The sequence below is a fragment of the Eumetopias jubatus genome, unplaced genomic scaffold (assembly GCF_037043125.1).
Source record: "Eumetopias jubatus isolate StellerSeaLion01/CBP00866 unplaced genomic scaffold, mEumJub1_p1.0 scaffold_15, whole genome shotgun sequence".
Lineage (NCBI taxonomy): Eukaryota > Metazoa > Chordata > Mammalia > Carnivora > Otariidae > Eumetopias > Eumetopias jubatus.
Window position 1 is genome coordinate 25,353,267 of NW_028274821.1, and position 20,028 is coordinate 25,373,294.

The 20,028-nt window shown below is 43.2% G+C and overlaps 1 protein-coding gene across 1 annotated transcript in view; it reads right to left on the reverse strand.

Annotated features, from left to right (window-relative positions):
• Positions 1–536: 536 nt before the first annotated feature.
• SLC28A3 (solute carrier family 28 member 3) overlaps positions 537–20,028 on the reverse strand; it is a 52,902-nt gene continuing 33,410 nt past the window's right edge. Inside the window, exons 6-18 of the mRNA XM_028122285.2 lie at positions 19,367–19,511; positions 18,004–18,117; positions 17,334–17,411; positions 15,147–15,227; positions 13,416–13,496; positions 10,834–10,959; positions 9,090–9,220; positions 7,777–7,945; positions 7,164–7,361; positions 2,890–2,971; positions 2,107–2,205; positions 1,743–1,863; positions 537–663 (exon numbers count right to left, since the gene is read on the reverse strand). Of these exons, the coding sequence (XP_027978086.1) occupies positions 537–663; positions 1,743–1,863; positions 2,107–2,205; positions 2,890–2,971; positions 7,164–7,361; positions 7,777–7,945; positions 9,090–9,220; positions 10,834–10,959; positions 13,416–13,496; positions 15,147–15,227; positions 17,334–17,411; positions 18,004–18,117; positions 19,367–19,511 (1,552 nt within the window). The remainder of the gene's footprint in view (positions 664–1,742; positions 1,864–2,106; positions 2,206–2,889; positions 2,972–7,163; positions 7,362–7,776; positions 7,946–9,089; positions 9,221–10,833; positions 10,960–13,415; positions 13,497–15,146; positions 15,228–17,333; positions 17,412–18,003; positions 18,118–19,366; positions 19,512–20,028) is intronic.

Consider the following 20,028-nt stretch of genomic DNA (forward strand, 5'->3'; position numbering starts at 1 on the left):
ATTTAAAACCTGGTTTTAGAATGGTCTAAATGTTCTAAAGGGCTCTTGATTTCTGTAGGACTTCCTCAGGGCAGGCAATGAGTGGGTGATAAATGATTGATCCTTGTCCATGTGAGATTCAAGTTCTGGCTACTTCCGGTCAGCCAGGGTGAATGTAGTGACCTCCCCTGAGATGTTTTAGTAGTGAGTCACCCTGGGTGTGGCTGAGCCATAACCCCATTGTTGTGAGCCATCATTTAGACCTACATTCTGGTAAAATGTCATAAAATTCTAAGGTCAGGAAACATCTTTGGGACTGGAGACAATAGCTCATCTTGAGATATCATAGTAGTTCTCAGTGGGGAAGGGTTTACAGAAGGGAGGGAAGAAGGAGGGGAGTACGATGCTGGAGATCTGAAGAGTTCACTGCTGTTTTTCCTCTTCCCAGTTAAAGCTGACTCCATGATGGAAATATCCACCCATGAAGAATGGTGTTGTTGTTTTTTCTTCCTTGCCAAAGCAGAGTTCCTGGAGTTCCATCAGAGAAGTAGCTGAACTCAAAATGCCTCAGAGATCCAGCTGCAGTTCAGCATTGGTGGCAACAATAACATGCAGCAGCCCTTTAAAGAAGGCAAGCTGTGGTTCCCTCCTGGGATGACCTCACCAGGGCCATTGACAATAGTGCTGGTGGAAAGCAGAATAAAACAGTTAGTTGAGCCTTCGAAGACAGAAACAGTAGATGAGCAGGAGGAGACACATTAAAAATAGCATAGGGTGGGAAGCTGATTTCCTCCCTCACTTTCAGGTTAGGGTGGGTTAAGTACAGAGGCTCCAGAGAATTAGTTTTGACTCTCAAATTCTGTCTGGCCTCAAGGACTCCCCCTCTTTCTTCCAGAATAAACCAAGAATCAATCCTCATAAAACACATGCACATTAAGAAGGGCAAACGGGGTAGGGATATTGATTTTGCAGATAGAAACTGTACAGGGTGGCAGTGGCCAGTATGGGTCACTAGTGGCCCCTCATGCAGTGTAGCCCAACACTGTCACTATTGCCATGTTGTCAGGCCAGCTGCACTGCTTGATGCCCTTGACAGAGACACAGTACCAACTACCTAGTGCTTGGGTACTAGTTAAGGGCATGGACTCTCTGGGCAGAAAGACCTCCATTTTGTATCTCGATTGTGACTACATTCATTCTGCTTGGGACAGTGGTATAGCCTTCTCAAGGCCCGATTTTATTGAACACTAAAAAGAGCAATAGTTCTTAAGTTATACGGTGGTTTCAGGGAAGGTTTAAATGAGCTAATTCATGCAAAGGGCCTATCACAAAGCTGGTGGCCTAAGAAATGTTTGCACAGCACTCACTAGTATTATAGTTCCTAGTCTCAGCTGAGAAAAGTCAAGTGGAAAGGTGGTTTAGAATTGTTGCACAAGTTCTCATTTTTCTCTTTTTAAAAGACTGACTTATTTATTTGAGAGAGGGAGAGTGTGTGAGTGGGGGGAGGGGCAGAGGGAGAGGGACAAGCAGATTCCCCGTTGAGCAAGGAACCTGATGAGGGGCTCAATCTCATGACCTTGAGATCATGACCTGAGCCGAAATCAAGAGTCAGAGGCTCAACTGACTGAGCCACCCAGGCGCCCCACAAGTTCTTATTTTTGAACACAGAGTTATAAAGTTATAGAAATAAGTGGATGGGGTCTTTAGGCCTAATTTGTTTATTAATAATGGATATGAAGAAGTCAGACTCAAGAATACAATACCTGTTCAATAGAGTTTGACAACAAGATACCACATCGGTTGTGTTTGCAGGTGGACTGGAGTTGAAGGCATTCTCTAAAACGTGATGGCAGTTGATGTCTACGGGGGTGCTGGAGAGTATCCCTGGAAGTGAAATAGAGTGCCATCCATTTTATTAATTAACAGCGTTACTGAGCCCTCCTTCTGTTCTTAGCTTCTCCACCATGCTCTGCACATTTCACTTTATAATATGCTCAGCAGCAGCTCTGCATCTCAGCTTCTGGCAGCAGCAGATGCTGCATCCGCAGGGTGGGGGGCATGGCCCCCCTGAGAGCTGCCATTCTGTGGGCTCCAGGACACAGGACAGAAAAGATGGGCATGTAGTACCTGCAATGCAGGCTGTCATGAAGCAGGCGACAGTCCCCGCGATCAGTGCTCTCATTGCCCCTGAGGCGATATCGTGCTTTCTGGAAGGAGCCATGGATGCTGGGAGAATGGAAATAGGAGATTAATGTTGAGGTCATTGATTGGGAATCCCAAATTCCCAGCCTCTGAGAATTGTTATGGGGCTGGGCATTTCAGGTGGGTGACATTTCTTTTTTTTTTTTTTTTCCAAATTAACTGGGAAAGTCAAGATTCAAGAGCTTTGTGATGAGCTCCACATCTAGAGAAGTTCTCTGGTGGGGGAGGGAGGGAAGAAATTTGTCCACACCAGAAGGCCCAGAAGCTTCCATTTTCTACAGAAGAAGCAAGTCCTATGTTTTATTCTAAGTTTTACCACAGTGTCTGGAGGGCATAGCAAGGCAAATGGATTTCAAGGTGAGATCCAAACATCCACAACTCATCATCACCATCTACTTCTATGCCTGTGGCAGACATCACTAATTAATCACAGCATTTTCCCACTGCCCTGGGCCTCAGAATCCTTCTCCAGGTGGCCATTATAAATCCACTGGAATTGGCATGCAACGTGAAACCTATGTGTCATCAAGGTTAGCTTGGGTTACATAGGAAAACTATATTGCAGAGCAGGGATAAAAAATAGACCCCAGAGGATTTACTACTGTCACAGGACATTTTACCCCGACACTAATACTGTTACAGAACAAGATGGAGATCGAAAGTATGTTTATGTCACATACATTGTTGAAGAATATTCTTTTCACTTACTGAGTCCACCGATCACTATTCCTAGGGAACCGAAATTAGCAAAGCCACAGAGAGCATAGGTGGCAATAGTCTCAGAACGAGCCTGCAAAAAAGCATAAACACACAGAGGTAAACATGGTGTGACTCAGCTTAGTTAATCTGACATCCTAACCAGGCTTCCTTTTATGACAATGGAATCAATATTGACAAGTAAATGTGCAGCGCATGGTGTCAAACACCTGTTGCTTCCTAGACTTTTTTTTTTTTTCCCAGTTCCCCTTGAATTTGAAAGAGGGAAAGGGGCTGTGTGGATTCAGAGACTCTCTACAAAGGATTTGGAATCGGGAGTCTTAGCCTCTACAAATGCTACTTTCTGCCCAATGATAACTCCTAATATTCATGGCCACTTGCTATAATGTGCCAGGCACATGGCTAGCCTACTGAGGATATCAGATTGCTCCCAGAAACTACTCACATTACATTTGTTTGACAAAGGACTTATTGAGAATGTGTAAAGAGCTGTTATAATTTAACAATAAGAAGAAAAACACCCAATAAAAAATGGCTAAAGAGATTTCACAAAAGACATGTAAATGGCCCAACAAGCACATGAGGAGGTGTTCAACATCATTCGTCACCAGGAAAATGCAAATCAAAACAATAACATACCACTACCCATCCGTGAAAATGGCTAAAAAATGGACAATACCAAATGTTGACAAGGCTGTGGAGCAATTGGAATTCTTGTACATTGTTGGTGGGAATGTAAAGAGACACAGCCTGTTTATAAAGTACAAACATACTTGGCAGTTTCTTATCAAGTTTATAGATACAGGCTGTATCAGCCAGCAATAACACTCTTTGGAGTTTTCCCAGGAGAAATAAAAACGTACGTACGTGAGTATTTATGGCAGCTATACTCATAATAGCTACAAGCTGGAAACAACCCAAATGTCCTTTGACAGACAAATTGATAAACAAATTATGGATATCTGTAAAATAGAATACTACTCTGCAGTAAGAAGGAAAATAACTAATGCATGCAACAACATGAACGCTAAGTGAGTCCATTTGCATGAAATTTTACAAGCAAAAGTAATTGATAATGAACGAAAGATCAGGCTGTCTGGGAATGAGGGAGTGGGCAGGGGTATTGTTGACCGCAGCTGGCCATGAGAGAAATATTCTAGGTGTGATAGACATGGTCTATATATTCACTGTGGATGAAGTTACACAGGTGATATATTTGTCACAACTTGTATATACACCAAAAAGGGCCTTTTTTGTGCATAAATTATACTTCAGTGAAAAGGCACTATATTAGTAAAAAGGAAACTCATAGGGCATCATAGAGGGTTCCTTTCATTCTGGCTGTGGTGTGTGTTTGCCTTTCTTTGGTCCATGGATCTAACCATCCCATAGGAGTATTAGGTGTCTGCTTAGCAGTGGGAGAATGAGTAATAGTCCTTTCATGGGCAGTAGGAAGATGGGAGGTGAAGTTGTAGAAGGATGAGCATGGCCCTCTGGCTCTACTCTGACAGCCAAGAGGTGTTGCTCAGACCAGATAATTCTTTCTCAGGTTGAGGGACCGATCACAGGACACTCAGAAGATTTAGTAGACTTTGTGGTTCACCAGAAACTCACCCAACCTGGCAAAGGCACCCACACAATTGAGGCAATAATTTTCTTTTCCAAAACCCTGAAAAATCTATGATTTGGTTTAAAGAACAAACCAGGAAAATACTACATTCAAAAGTAGTGGTTCCTTTTTGTCCCCCAACTAACTGGATTTTTTAAAAGCTCACATCCAAGACTCAAGTGGCCATGGTAAATTTTCTTGTTGATTATAAGGCCCCTCTTCTCTTTCATGGTTTTCTTAGAATGCCTTTGTTGATATTTTCAATCAGTGTGCATATAGCAGGCAGGAAAAAAAATTTCATGTATTTGAGCAGTCTGCTGTTTCTGGAAAAGCTCATCCTCATTCCCTGCTCTCTCTAGTGCTTTTCATTTAGTTCAATTGGCTTCAAAAACAGGCAGGCTTATTAAGAGACCGTGGGGAGGGAGATGGCACAAAGTGCTTGAGATATGTCTTTCCTGTTTCTGGGGATCTGCAGGAAGGGGTTACACAGATGTGGCCATGTAGGGTTTTATAATAAGAGGAAAAGGAGGCTGAAATGATACTGCTTTGCCTTTTCCCATACATGTGCAAGATTACATGATGGAAAGAGCTCCACTGCTCTGGGAAATGAATACTACATCATACAGCTCTCCTAGCACCTGAGCAAAGATGCTGTATGTATAAGGACAGTCTTCGTAGCACTGCTTCCAACGGCAGAAAATTGGTAACAGTGTCCATCAACAAGAGACTGGTTAAAATACATAATGGTATGTTCATACCAGAGAATACTATTTTACAGACACCGTTGGGGAAAGGCATCCGAGATGTGTTATTACGTGCAAAGAGCAAGGTTAAGAGCTTAATAATGGTACAGGAAAAAGAGCTGAGTGGCAGAGAAATAGGGAGGATGACTTACTTTTCCCTCTTGCCTTTTTATACCTTTTGAATTCTGGACCATGGTATGTATACATTAAATGTAAACAAACAAACATGCCAAGTATTACTTTTATGCTAAGAAAGAAAAAATCATGGAGTAGCGAAGAGCTCATTCTGCGGACAACATGCTACATACATATTCTGACCTGGATGACACTGGGTTTGGCCTCATAGACCCAGATCTTATGCTTCGGTCATGTGGTGCCTTTTCTGGGAGATGCTGTGACACCCCCACCACTTGTTGGTTGGTAAACAAAAATTGTAGGGACTCATCCCCATTTTGTCGACTGGAAGTAAGAAATTGGGAAAAACAAAATGCTTTTGCCATTATGACTCAACAGTAGCAGAAGCTCTTGGGCTCCTGTTTCCAAATATCCTCTGTGGGTCTGCCTCTGGTTGGGCTCACCCCCAACCCAAGTCAGCCCTCCTGTTCTGTCTATTCTCGTAATAACTGTTCACAAACCTGCTCAGCACTGCCAGGATCGTGAGCTTGCTTTGCTCTTTAACAAAACTACTTTCTCCTGGCAACTGGCAGTTGGGGATGGAAAGCAATTCACTTAATTTAGCCCATTGTTTACTTTTGGCAGGGAAGCAAACTGGTTTGTGGTGGCATCCAAACAATGAAGACATTTGGCCAAGCTCCACCACATGGCCAGTTGAAGAATAAACATTTGAGAAACAGGAGACCTACAGAGCCACTGTTATCAGATGTGTGGGTCAAACGCCCCTGACCATAAAATACAAAACAGTGCTCTCCTGGAGTATGCTGTTATATTTGTAGAATATATGGGAGTAAGTTTGCATGTTTGGTCTTCAGGAGACTGGGAGAGATGGTGGTGGTGTTCAGTGGTAGGCAATCTTAATTAGAACCTTGGGCAGCATGCTTTTCCTCCCCTTTCCTTGTTAAGCCACATACATGCCTAGGACATTTATTATAAATGGCTTGTTTCAGTGAATAATGGTCATGGTCCAAAATGTTCACCATTTCCCTGAGAGCTTCCATGTGTGTGATAATTCTGTTTTTCAGGAAAAGAAAAGCTGGAGACTTGGCTGTAAAATATGACCTAAGTCTTGGCTCTACCTGAGTTCCTTATCCCATTCAAGGCCAAGCGGACATGAACATCTCCTTGGAGCCTATTGACCTGAAGTGCTGAGATAGTTTCAGAAGTTCGGACCATAACCCAAGCTCTTCTCTTACCTCACCCACTTGGAGAGGAGCAACTGTGTCTCCCTATTTCTTTAGGATGTCCAGGCACTATCTTGCCTTTGGGAAGTTTCTCAGAGTTCATAGAATTTCTAAAGCTGGAATGAAGAGACCTTCAAGATTATTAGACAATGAGCCCATGAGGGCCGGCCTCATCACTTGTTCAGTGCTATGGCCTCAGTGCATAGGTGCATTGCACATAGAAGGCATGTAGCAAATATTGTTGATTGATTGATTCCAGTCCCAGCTTATAGGACTCTAGGTTTGGATCCACAGCTCTCAAAAGTAAACGATCACAGTAGTAAGGATTAGTTGTGTTGACACACACACAGACACACGCATGCGGATTAATTCAACATAATGGAAATTATGAGGTGCTATGTTCACTATGGTTCCATGAGATCAGGGATATTTGTTCTGTTTTGTTCTTTGATGTATCCCCAAGTGCCTGACCTGCACACAGAAGCACCAGTGACTATTTGATGAATGTATATATGGGATAAAGAAGTGTATTCTGAAATCAGTGTATTTACTCACCGACATATATTGCTGCACACCATCCACAAATTTGGGTCCAGCCTCCTTCCTTAAACTGATCAATTTTGAGAGGTGTTCATAAGCCACAAATTCATTGAAAAATGTCTTATAGCCTATGAGTTTGGCAACCATAAAGCTGTCTTGCCAGTCTATTCCCATCATGAAGGAAAAGGGCATGAAGATGTAGGAGCATATTACCTACAAAACCCCAAAACAGATACTTTATTAGAGTGGTGATTTGCTTACAGTTCCTCTGCCTAACCCTTGTGACAAGATTTTTCCCAACCCCTCTGTGTCTCCTTTAAAGCATAGAAATCCCCTCACATTGCCTTGCCCATCTCTATCCATTAGGAGTCAAGGTTGGCTTTGGATCATTTGAAGTGACCTGGATACCTGGTGTGAGGTCAGTCATTCTCTCCTGGAGGGTGGTAGGAGACTGGGGTGTGGTGAGGGGCAGTGGTGGGAAGATGGAAGAAACATGATAAGTGTTTCTTATACACTGCATTGTGTAAGAGTAGACTACAGGTGTTAGAGAAGGCAATTCACAAACCCGTTTTATTTTTAAACAAAGATAGGCAGAAACAAAATGAGGAGAGACATGATGGAATTATACCTCAAAACTCAGCTGTGGGTAGTCAAACATGTTTCCAAACCAGGACAGGGCTGCATTCACAAAAGACAACAGGGACAGGAAGGCAATCAGATTCACAGCTATGTTTGCCACCAGGGAGATGGATGAGGATGCTCCCTGTGTTGCGGCTTCTAGGAAGTTCCTTGAATCACTTTATCAAAAAACAGCAATTCCAGAATTATCAAGGTGTTGTCAGTGGATGGACATCACAGATGTAGAAATGGCATAATCAGAGCTCATTGGTTAGAGACACAAACTCTCAGGCTCATGCCTTGGTCAAAATACCTAAATTCCATGAAATCAGGATGGCATTTATAATTGCTGAGTGTAGATGATGGGCATATGGGTGTCTAACTGTTAATGCTACTCTGTTAATTGGGGGGGATCAATAATGAAAAATTTGGGAAATGATAAAAATATTATAGGTTTTAGAAATTATATTAAGGTAGCTAGCAGAAAATATTTATAAAATATTCATGGTGTAAGAACTAATAATTCAAAGAAGGCTTGACTATCTATCACCTCATTTAAGAAATGGAATGTCACCGTCACCTTTGAGTACCCCCTCTTCCTTAATCTCATCTTCTCTTCAATCTCAGAGGTACCTGCTCCCTAAAAGTTGCTTATCATTTCTTTTCTTTTCATTTTTCCTATGTGAGTGTATGCCTAAATGATATGTTGTGTAGGTTTACACATTTGCTTAACTTTGTAAGTGGAATCACACATATTCCATACATGCATTCTTTGACAACTTGCTTTTCACTGACTGTACCTACATACAAACAAGGGATAAATCTCAGCAACATGCTCATTGATGGATTCTGTTATTGAATTAGATACTTTTGACTACCCTAAACCCCTTCATTTTTTTCACTCTTTTTTTCTTTCTTTTGCACAGGGCAAAAGAAAATGAATTGATGAGGGGTTAAAGATACCTTTATCACACCTACATTCTCCCTATTATATAAGAGACTTCCAGAAATGGTTGTCCCATGGCTCTCCAATGGTCATAAATCAGGGCTCAATAAGCACTATACTGTATTTTAAATGAAATATCTACAACGAACCATTAAGGAAATGTATTGACATTCAAGTATTTAGGAAGCTTTTCAAATATCGAAAAGGGATTTTTTTTTTTTTTTTGGAAGTCTCATAGTCACTGGGAAATTAAATTCACCTTACTACCGTGATTCACTGTGCTCTCCAATGATCAAATTTCTGCTGTGCTTTGTATTTGGACCCTCCACCCCGCCCAGGCAACTCCCCAGCTTGTATGAATTAGGTGTCTCACTTACCCACTTTCCATTTTCATGGCATTTTTGAGGGTTATTTTAGGTGTTTCTGTCTCAGGCCAAAAGAGTTTAGCCACGGCCAATGACGCAGGTGCAGACATGACTGAGGCGGTTAACAGGTGGGAGGGTGGAACCTGTGATTTCAGGAGAAAGAAGGTCAACTGAGGTTTGGCTTTTCTGTTGTGTTCAGGATGAATGGCCCAAAAGCCTTACAAGGGAAGAGAAGGGCAGAATTGAACCCTATGCCAGAAAAGTGTTTCTTCGGAGGCTAGGAAGCACTCAGTGAGCCAAGCCGGCATCACCTTGAGAGTCAGAGGGAGAAGGGAGGAATTGGTGTTAATTGACCACATCCTTTGGGGAGAAGCCCCAAACCAAAATCTAATCATTTCAGAAGAGAATTAATCCTGTGTAAGAACTTCCAGATTCCTCTACCTCTCTGTGGACCTTTTGAATGTTTAAATAGTCCCTAAAGCCCATATTTCATCACATCATCAGTTTAGACAGGGGAAATATCTGGGGGTGCAGGCGCGGATACACCCCTCTGTCTTCCTTTCGCTCTCCTGAAATCTGTGGTGTCTTTATATAATATTCATTTATCCAGCGTCCCTTTAATCTGTAAGTGATTTCTGTTTCCCTCACTGTGGGCCTACTTAAACTCTTTTCCCTTTCCTCCCCACATCCTTATTTTGTTTCAGGATTCTCTTCCCTGTATTTTCAGAATGCCAGCATCTGCATCTCCCTCCCCACTCCCATTCCAGGCAGCACATTTCTGTAGGCAGAATTCCTACGGTGGTGGCGGAGTGGACCATCTGCGGATCCAGACAAGCTACTATTCCTGAGATCTCTGTCACCCTTTTACTCTTCCCTCTTCCTATTGGTTGGCTCTCTAAGGCCCAGATGCAGCGGAGGGATGAAACTCACAGCTGTGCGTTCTTCCATTTCTCCACTGGGGGTTGCCTCATATGTGTGGCTTATAAGCTCTGTGCTGGGGGCACGAGCATCAGTTACAATGGTCTGCAGCCCTGGGCCACAGACAACCCACTCTCCAACGGGGTTGTACATTAGAATGTACAGGAGGAGTTTTTTAAAAAATAGTGATGCTTGGGTCTCACCCCAAGAGGTTCTGGTTTAATTATTCTGTGGTATGGGCCTGGGCATTAGGGTTTGTAAAAGTTCCTGGATGATTCTAATGTGCAGGAAGATTTGAGAACCGCTGCTCTAAGCCACAGGTCAAAAAACTTTTTCTGTGAAGGGCCAGAGAGTAAACATTTTTGGCTTTTTCAGGCCACAACTACCCAACTCTGTAGCATGAAAGCTACCATAGATAAATGAGTAGAAGTAGCTGGTTTCCAGTAAAACTTTAGTTACCAAAAAGGGGGAGCCATTTAGTTTGACCCATGAGCCATACTTTGCTGACCCCTGGTCTTGGCTGCCTTTACTAGTGACTGTAATAGTGGGGTTTTTTTTGGTTTTGTTTTGTTTTACATATTTAAATGTTTGGCCGAAGTAACCTCATAATATGGTTTCATTCTGCCATAGGTGGATATAATTCACATTTAGGTGTCAGGGATTTAAAAGTGAAGCCACAAAGCTCCTCAGGGTCACTCCACACAAATGCCAAAGGAAGCGTGAAGGACTTTTTTGGCCTCCTTCTCTGGCAGCAGTGGTAAAGAAATGACAGGGAGATAACAACAACAAAGAAAGAAGAGGTTGAATTTTCCATAAATTTATCTTCAAACATTCTTACCCCAAAAGAAATGTATGCACCTAACACGCTTCCAGCAATGGTCGAGAACCCAGCGGTCATGACTGCGTGGAGTTCAGACTTGGTGATGTGTGGTAAGTATGGTCGGACTAGCAGTGGAGACTCTGTCTGGAAACAAAGTGAGACCAGATTAAACATTCCCCTTTAGATCTTAGGAGGGTGTGCCAATCTACTCAAGATTCCTTTTTTTTTTTTTAAGTGGAACCCAATGAGGGGCTTGAACTCATAATCCTGAGATCAAGACCTGAGCTGAGGGGCGCCTGGGTGGCTCAGTCGTTGAGCGTCTGCTTTTGGCTCAGGTCATGACCCCAGGGTCCTGGAATCGAGCCCCGCATCGGGCTCCCTGCTCCGTGGGAAGCCTGCTTCTCCCTCTCCCACTCCCCCTGCTTGTGTTCCTGCTTTCACTATCTCTCTCTCTGTCAAATAAATAAATAAAATCTTAAAAAAAAAAAGATCTGAACTGAGACCAAGAGTTGGATGCCCACCTGACTGAGCCACCCAGGTGCCCCAAGATTCCATTTTCTAAAGCAGTTTTTCTTTCCTTCTTTTTAAAGATTTATTTATTTATTCCAGAGAGAGAGAGAGAGAGTGCACACACATAAGCAAGACAGGCAGAGGGAGAGGGAGAGAGAATCTCAAGCAGACTCCACAACAAGCATAGAGCCTGATGCGGGGCTCAGTCCCACCACCCTGAGATCACAAGCTGAGCCAAAACCAAGAGTTGGACTTAAAAGCAGTATTTCTAAGTGTGAACCACAGACAGCTTCACCAGCATCACCTGGGAACTTGACAGACGTGCAAATTCTCAGACTTACTGATTCAGAAACTCTGGGAATGGGACCCGCAATCGTGTTTGAACAAGCCTTCCAGGTGGTTCTGATGCATATTCATTTGAGAACCCACACCATCGATGTCTGGGTCATTGAACTCTATGTCAGTGTGCATATGGAGTCATGTGTAAAGTTTGCAAAATTTGCAAGGCCAGCTCATATAAGGTCCCCACCAGCTTAGGATTGGAGTCTGATGGCCAGGTATTCTTTTCTAAGGTTGGAACACTATTGCCCAAGTAACTGCCCTGGCCTTGTGAACTGGTGATTTCCCATCTTCCAGCTTCTTCTTGACAGACCATATACCTCTTTGCTTACACCACAAGGACAGAGAGATGCAAGTGTAAAAAAATACCAGCAATAACAAGGACAGGTGCCCACAGGCACTTTCCTAATTGGGAATCAGACACCCCACTCTTCCCCTTGGGTGGAAAGGAATTAGAGTGTCGTTGTGAGGGCTTGAATCCCATTAAGGAGGACAGGCAGCTTGCAACGTGGGGCTCTCCATAAATAATAGCTGTACTTTTAGCATATTAAGTATCAAATTGAGCACCACAGAAGCATGTGTGCAATTTTACAATTTTCCCCTCATTATTTGTAATTGTTCCATAAGATTGAATGTGTTGAGCTTCACTTCATGGACTAAATAGAAACTCAGTACATAAGCCCTCTTACCCCGCAGGTAGGAGTAATCACGTCGAGATGGTGTTCTAATTAGTCCTGAGAGATTTTATGACTATAATTATAATAATTTCAACTCCTAGGGAAGGAAGTATGGGCCCTGCCCTAAAGACTATATACTCCAGGCTTGCAAGCTGGGCTTACCAATAAGGCTCAGCCTGCCCGGAGCAGTTGTAAGCCTTGGATTTGGAGCCGTGTGTTTCTCTGGGTGACTTGAATTTTGTTTCAAATCCACTTTCCTTGGGTAGCGGTGCTGGCAAGAATTCACACGTTGTTTCCTGGGTGTGTGATTCCATTTTGCCTGAAGCTACCTATTCTGAGTGATGAGGATGATTACCATTTCTTCCCTATCCACCCCTTAGGAACACTGCTGTTTTGAAGGACACCCCTTGGCATCATATTTCCTTGCTTAAATAGGCTTCAGGCAAAGCACTTAATCTGCGTGATGGATCAGAAAGATGAAAATGCTTTTGCTCATCAGCATTTTTCTTCAGGCCCAGCTAAGACAGACTATTGGCCAGTTCAGACAAGTTGAGAATAAGCTCAAGTATTTATACAGCTGCAGGGGCATTGGTGGAAAGTCTTTCCTGGCCTCTTTCATTACCACAAGCCTTATACCATGGAAAGTGAGGCTGCCTGTCACATCTTCGCAGCTTCAAGACAAGTGGTGACCTCTATTTGAGTGGGTGACCTGCTAGCCTCTGGAGGGCGGGTCAGACACCTCAACAATTCAGTCAACTCAGAAAAGACTGGTTGAGAATCGATACAGGAAAAGCCCAGTGCTTTGATAGAATGATTCCATCTTTCCTCCTCTCTGTAAACTTTCAAGAACCCAAATTTGACACTAGTGTGCTGGGACACTCGGAAGGGATCTCTCTCGTACACTCTTTTTCTCTCTCTGGAATCTGGACATTGTCAATGCTGGGGTTTCCTTATTTTGACACCCTACCCCTGACACTAAAAAACAATAATACCATTATATTTCTTATTCTACTTTCTAGGAAGCATATCCATTTCAACAGTGTTTTGTTTTGTTTTTTTGAGATTACAACTTACCTGTCCAACAAATATATTGCCAGCAGCAACTACGGATTCAATAGGAGATGATCCCATAGTCACGAGCATTACCCATCCAACCTAAAAGGGGAAAAGGGACAAAGTCAGTGAAGAGCTATTTGTATACACAACACTTCAAAGTAGGGATGAAAATCTTTGGAGGAAAATGCCTTCCACCATTGTGGGCAGGCCAGTGACGGTGCTAAATGTGAGTGTATGTTACCTAGTCTACAGAGCGGACCCATCCAGTCCTCCTATGTGAATGGTAAGGCTGAATCATTGTATATACTTTGAATTCATACATTCAATATACAAACAATTGTCTATTGAAACATTGTATAAGAGTAATAAATTATAATAATTGCTAACAGTCATGACAAGCTTTACTGCATTCCAAGAACTGTTTTATGCTCTTGATCCAGGTAACGCATTGAATTATCATAATAACCCTTTGAGGGAGGTCCTATAATCATAGCCATTTTATAGAAAAGGCATCCAAGGCACAGAACCATTTAGTTATTTTGTCTAAGATCACCCAGCTAATAAGCAGTGAGATGTAGCTGAGGTTTGGCCTTTTTTACTAAATTCTCAAATGAACATGGTTTATGGTCCCACTTCTGCACTGGCCCTTCCAACTAGAGACTGTGGTGCCCACTTCAGGATGGGGACCTCCTGTTGCATTCTCTCCTTCCTTTCTGCTTAGACGTGAGCACAGGAATGCTGAATGTTCAAGTCAACAATCAGAAAAATATGGACCCTGGCGCACTTTGGATGAAATTGTGAATTTTGCTGGTGTTCTGGTTTCTTTCTCTCCCTTACCTCCCTCCTTACCTCCCTCCCTCTCTCGTATGTATTTACAAGGATCAAAGGAGGGCTATGGCTATGCCCAAACTCTGTCTGCACTGCTCGGCTTGTGTGCATTTGAACTAACTCAAACATTTCCTCATGTTCCGATTTAACACGAGTGTAGTAGAACTGGCAGTTGCTGGGGTGGCAGGAATGAGATGAACTTTTTGGACCTTTGTTCCCCCTAAGTTTGTGTGTGCTTATCAAACTCCCTCAGAAACGCAAAGCAGCTTCCCCTTCTTGCTTCGATCCTCTAGCAACTCCTAGACCAAGAATCTCCACTTTTGCAACGTCCCGGGGAGAAGCAGGGACTCTGTAAAAGGCACAGGGAAGACAACCAGGACGAAGGAAGGATGCTGTGCTCCCCACAGGTGCCTGCTTTGCTGGAGTCAATTCTTTGGTTAAAGAAGTAATTACTAAGGTTTTATGAAGATAGCCAGGAACCACTGACTGCGAGTCAAAGCCCCGTTAGAAGTCCCTGAGGTAAAATTGCCTCTAGGGCTCCATGTAGGTTTTTTTGGTTGGGGTCTAATAACTTGGGGTGGAAGAGGAGGTGGTGACGAATCTTGCTACAAACAGAAAGGCACTTTGGGAAAACCTGGATAAAAGGCATTTAAGACTTTGTCCCTGAAATAATTGCTGTACACCTGTCACCCAATCCCTTCAAGTCCCAGTACCTTTCTTTTTTTTTAATATTTTATTTATTTATTAGAGAGAAAGCACAAGCAGGAGGGAGGGGCAGAAGGAAAGGGAGAAGGAGAAGCAGACTCCCAGCTGAGCAGGGAGCCTGATGCGGGGCTCGATCCCAGGACCCCGAGACCATGACCTGAGCGGAAGGCAGACGCTTAACTGACTGAGCCACCCAGGCACCCCAAGTACCAGTACCTTTCTAATGATCCACTGCATCAATCCAAGGTAGTAGAGCATGGACATTACGGTGCTGAAGAAAATCACGATTGGCAGGACCTGGGGGTGAGGTGGGGGCATGAAAGCAGTCATGGGCTGATGTTGGCCTCGGTAGGATTAGTAGAGTTCAGATCAGGTCTCTTTTCTGCCTCCTTATCCCCGCCGAAACCATCATCAAAATCATCAGCGATGTCATTTTTAACTAAATGACACTTTAATCAGGCAGCGCCCGCCCCCCCCCCCCCCCTTTACCGTCTCTCCTTTGAACTTGCTCTGGATAAACTTGAGTATATTTCATAGGAAACTTGACATTTTTTGTTTCTCTGAAATGATGAGCTTTTCTTACTGTGGCTTCTCAGAGAAGGAATGCAGTGTCAGGGGAATTCGTAATAACTAGATCAACAAACTGAAGGCCACTGACAGATATTCTTGAAGTTCTGATATTAAACAGCCTCATTAGCAGAGGATCCTGGTCAAAACTGAGTGTGAGGAGCCTCTCAGATCCTTATTTATAGAGGCTGCACCGATCAGATATGGCACGGTAGGTGCTTACCCACACTGCCTCTCATAAAGTAAGCACCCATTCGTTTAGCTTTTAAAATATAATTATTTTACTTAAAGATTGTTTTTAATCACTAAAAAAAATAAATAAATAAACTTGGGAAACTAGTTTGCTTCTGTGATACCAGAGTTGTCTTTTTCTGGATCCTGTTTCCCTGATGCTATTTGGGTGCCTTTGAGGCAGCCTGTGTTTCCACAGTGAACAGTTTCTACCCTGCAGGGAACACACATTGCTGTGGGCTGGGTCCCTCCACACCCCTACCCATCTGTACCCTTCCCCTCTGTTCCCCAGCTAAATGACCAGGGACAGGCTGCCACCAGAGGCATAGAATGACCGAGGACAATTTGTACAGGATCTAATTTAGAAAAATCTATTAATAATGTATATTAAAAGACATTTTGTGCCATTATTCAGAGCTCAGTCACTTATGTGCTTTTATTGGCTTTAATGGGCAAGCAGAGCCTTCCTGAAAGCTTCGGGGAATTAAAGGAGCTTATCTCTTGAATGTTCCCACAGGGATTCTGCTTTGCCAGAAAGGATGGAGGCCCCCCGCTCTGGGGAAGAAGGAGGAGGGTGGGTAGGAAATGTCTAAAGACACTGGTGCAGTCTGGGCAGCAAGTTATGCCTTCCTTGTGACTTTCTTTTTCCCAGTTCTGGGTTCAATTCATGATATGAGCATATTTCTAACTCAGTTTGTAAACACTTGATGTTTTGGAGCTGGTTTAGTCATCTTGGCACCAAAGCATCAAATCAGCAGTTTTTTTTTTTTGAAAAAAAAAAAAAAAAAGAGCAATTAAAAAAAAGATTCAGCATAAACGTTGACCCAACTGAAGCTGGGGTGGTTTGGAGGTAAATTCAGAGTCCCTAAGTGAGAAAACAAGTTAGAAGTGTATGAACAATAACACCACAAAAAGAGAATGCTGAAGGAAAAGCCGAATTCATTTTTCTGCCTCATCAACAAGTATTTGTAGGGTCTTCACGGGGGAAAGTGAGCTTCCTGGGGCTTGTGGGAGTGCAGGGAGGCCAGCTTGCCTTTCCCCGGGAGCATAATGTCCCTCCTTTGGTTGGGAGAAGGCCCAGCCTCCAGACCCGCTGTGCTGAAGGAAAGACAGGAAAGGTGTAGCATGGAGATGGCTCTGGAAGAAGAGAGGCTCATGTGGGTGAAGAGCTGTCTCCTTCTGGGAGATGGAGGGGGCCCTGAGCACAGAGCTGTCACTGATCCTGGGCCTGGAAGCCATCAGTCCATATGCCTCTTCATTGCCAGCTACCGAATGTTCCTTTCCCTGATGCCTCAGATACTATTGTCCCGTCTGATTTTTCAGACATATCTCAGGCAATGCTAGGAGCCCCCCTCAAAAGTATTTGTATATTTCTGACTTCCTGTAGATGTTTCCCTCCATGCTATGGCAACAAAGTAAAATGTTTGCATTGTACTAACTTCAGATAAAATCCAATAAATGCAAAAAGGGAGTGATGTGCTATCCACCTAGGGCATGCCTGGCAAGTGTATATCTGGTTTCTGGTCAGTTTCTATCAGAATATCTACAAAGACACAGAAGGTACTGAAAAGGAAGTAAGTACTTTGGGAGGGGATTTGGTTTTACCTTAAATGCAAAGAAGTGGTCTGCGTATGTCTCACCAAAGACAAATTCAGCACCAGCGTTAGTGTATTCCAAGAAGGTCTGAGTTAAAGAAAGGAAAAACAGACGATCATTACAACCATGGAGTTGGTGTTTAGAGTCCACAGGACCTCCCAGGCTCTGCAGAGGGGAAGCCCAGCAAACTTGCTGGTTAGACATGGCAGGTAAATTTTTGTAGCCTTCCCTGCTCCAGTGGATGGTGTGGAAGAATATTTTTGAACTATACCCGCATACAGATTTCTTGTCATTTGTGACATTCAGTCTGACTCCAGGATGCTCGAGAAGGAGCCAGGTCTGTCAGTTTGTTCCAGCAAAGCCCTAGATGGCACACAGGTGGTGCTAGTTAGCACTCGATACAAAGAAAGCCTGTTTCTCTGTTTGTGGAACCATCTTAGAAGTGTGACACCTCTGGGGCAGGACGAAAAGGACAGTCGGGATAGGGGAGTGATACAGTGGATGATATGGGGGAGGGACAACTGTAATATTAATAAGCTAGACAGATTAACATGTTTACACAAACAAAAATATGGGTCAACTCATGCAGATGAAGAAACCTATTTCTGACATGTCTTGAGGATTATATCCAAATGTCAGAAGCACTTATAAGGAAGATGTTCATTTGAACCCAACTTACCTGAACTTGTTGGCCCAACCAATTGAAAGCCATAAATCCAGGGTCAGTCCTTAGGATTAAGAGACCGAGAAGAAACTGTAACCCAATTCCCCAAAAGACAGGCCTCCAGTAAACCTATGTGGAAAGATGAAGAGATAGAACTTACTAGAAAATGAATGCTAAGCTCAGCATACACACCCAGAGGGTCACTATTTCCTTGGAAACTTCTCACACGTGGCCTATGATCCACCTTCTTTGGGAGGCCAAAGCAGTCGTGAGCAGAGAATCCCTTGATAGAATCATGACCCCAGATCTCAGGGCTGCATTCCCTCTTTCAAATCCCGAGTTTGAAGTCTTCAGTCCCTGGAGAGTAGGTAACCATTATATCATGATAAAATAACTTTGACACAAAGAATAGTCTTAGAGGGGCCATTAAAGGAAGAAGGATCTGGTCCTCTTCATTGTGCTGTAAATGTTAGAGACATATAATTATTTCCTCTGTCTGGAAAATGGAAAGGCAGAACATGGCTTCTCTCTGTGTGCCCAAGATTTGTTAATCTGACAATTTGTAAGTGAATTAAGTGAAATTCCACCCTGTTGAGGGGCTCTCATTTCACTGTAAAAGGAGCCAATTAACTCTAATGGAGAGCCAGGGAGTGCAGCAGGAATGGACAATCATCTGCTTTCATTTTTGGTGCGGAGATGAGTGGGCTGCAAAGAACTGTGGGATCGGAGGCATAGAAACCAGTGAAGATGCTGACCCGAGATGGGAAAGCACTTTGGATCCTGTTAGGTGACTTGTTTTTCTTGGGTCAACCTTTTAGAAAGCCAGTAAAATCTTCTGGAGTTTGCCATTCTGAGTTGTGAGTGAAAGCTTCGATGTCTCCGAATTCTTGCCCATTTAATGGGTTACAGGCTGACAGAATGAGAATGAGAATTGAATTCAGTGGGAACAAAACTGTTTAAGGACAGATTTTTGCAGTAAAATAACCTAACTTGCAAATAGAAATTTGATCAACTGCAGAGTCCAGTGGTAGAATACTAGGTTATTTACTGGCCTGGGGAAACCAGGATCAAAGTAGATAAATTTTTTTTTGTGTGTTTGACAGAGCGAGGTGGGGTACGTGAGTGGAAATTGGACTTGGCAGGAGAGAACACCTCACTGGTGGTGTAACTGGCAAATTACTGAGAATGAAAAATGAGAGAGTACTAGTACTAAGAAAGCTCCGGAAGAAAGGCACCCTAGCCACTTAATATAGCATAGCAAGGTAAGACAAATACTGAGTAACAGTGGAATTCTCTCACACTCATTATTTTATGCAATTTGGACATGAGGGGGAAAAAAAAGAGAGGAAAAGCTGAAATGGATTGATTTCACACTTACTTTGGTTGGATACTTGGAAAATAGAAATATCAGGATAATGTACATTACGAGCCCACCGAAGGAAATCAGCTGCTGTTGACCCAATTTGGCAGTGTCAAAGATCAGCCACAAAATAACTCCCAGGATCAGTAAGCTCCAAATCACCCTAAGAGAATCAGAAAGGAGGCATCAGCATCATTTGTTGTGCTAACCTGAAAATCTGGAGCAGGCTTAAACTAGCAAACAAAAAATTTATTAAGAGTAGCATACCATGGCAAGTTATGCTTCTAGAGATTGCACAGACCCTCTTTGGTTGTGACTATAAAGGCAAATAGCCAAAAAAAAAAAAAAAAATTAAGCACTGCCTTAAGCACATTCTATAATTCTTGGGCTCTTCGCTGGTTCAAGGACATACCAAAGGGTTCAGAGATGAGAAAGGATGCTTTAGAGAGGGAAGTCTGGTGATTTCTTTGAGAGATCTGCTGGGAGTCCTCACTTCCGTTTTAGGAAACGGGAGAGATTTTACTTTTCTTCCCTTTAGGGGAGAACTTGAAATGTGTTCTCTGAAGATGGGGGACTTCAGTTGAGCCTCAGAGAGCTAAGTTGGACTTCAGGATGGGTTCTGACTCCTTGGCGGATCCAGTAGGCATGACAAGTTTGACTCACAGCTTGGGAGGGCAGAG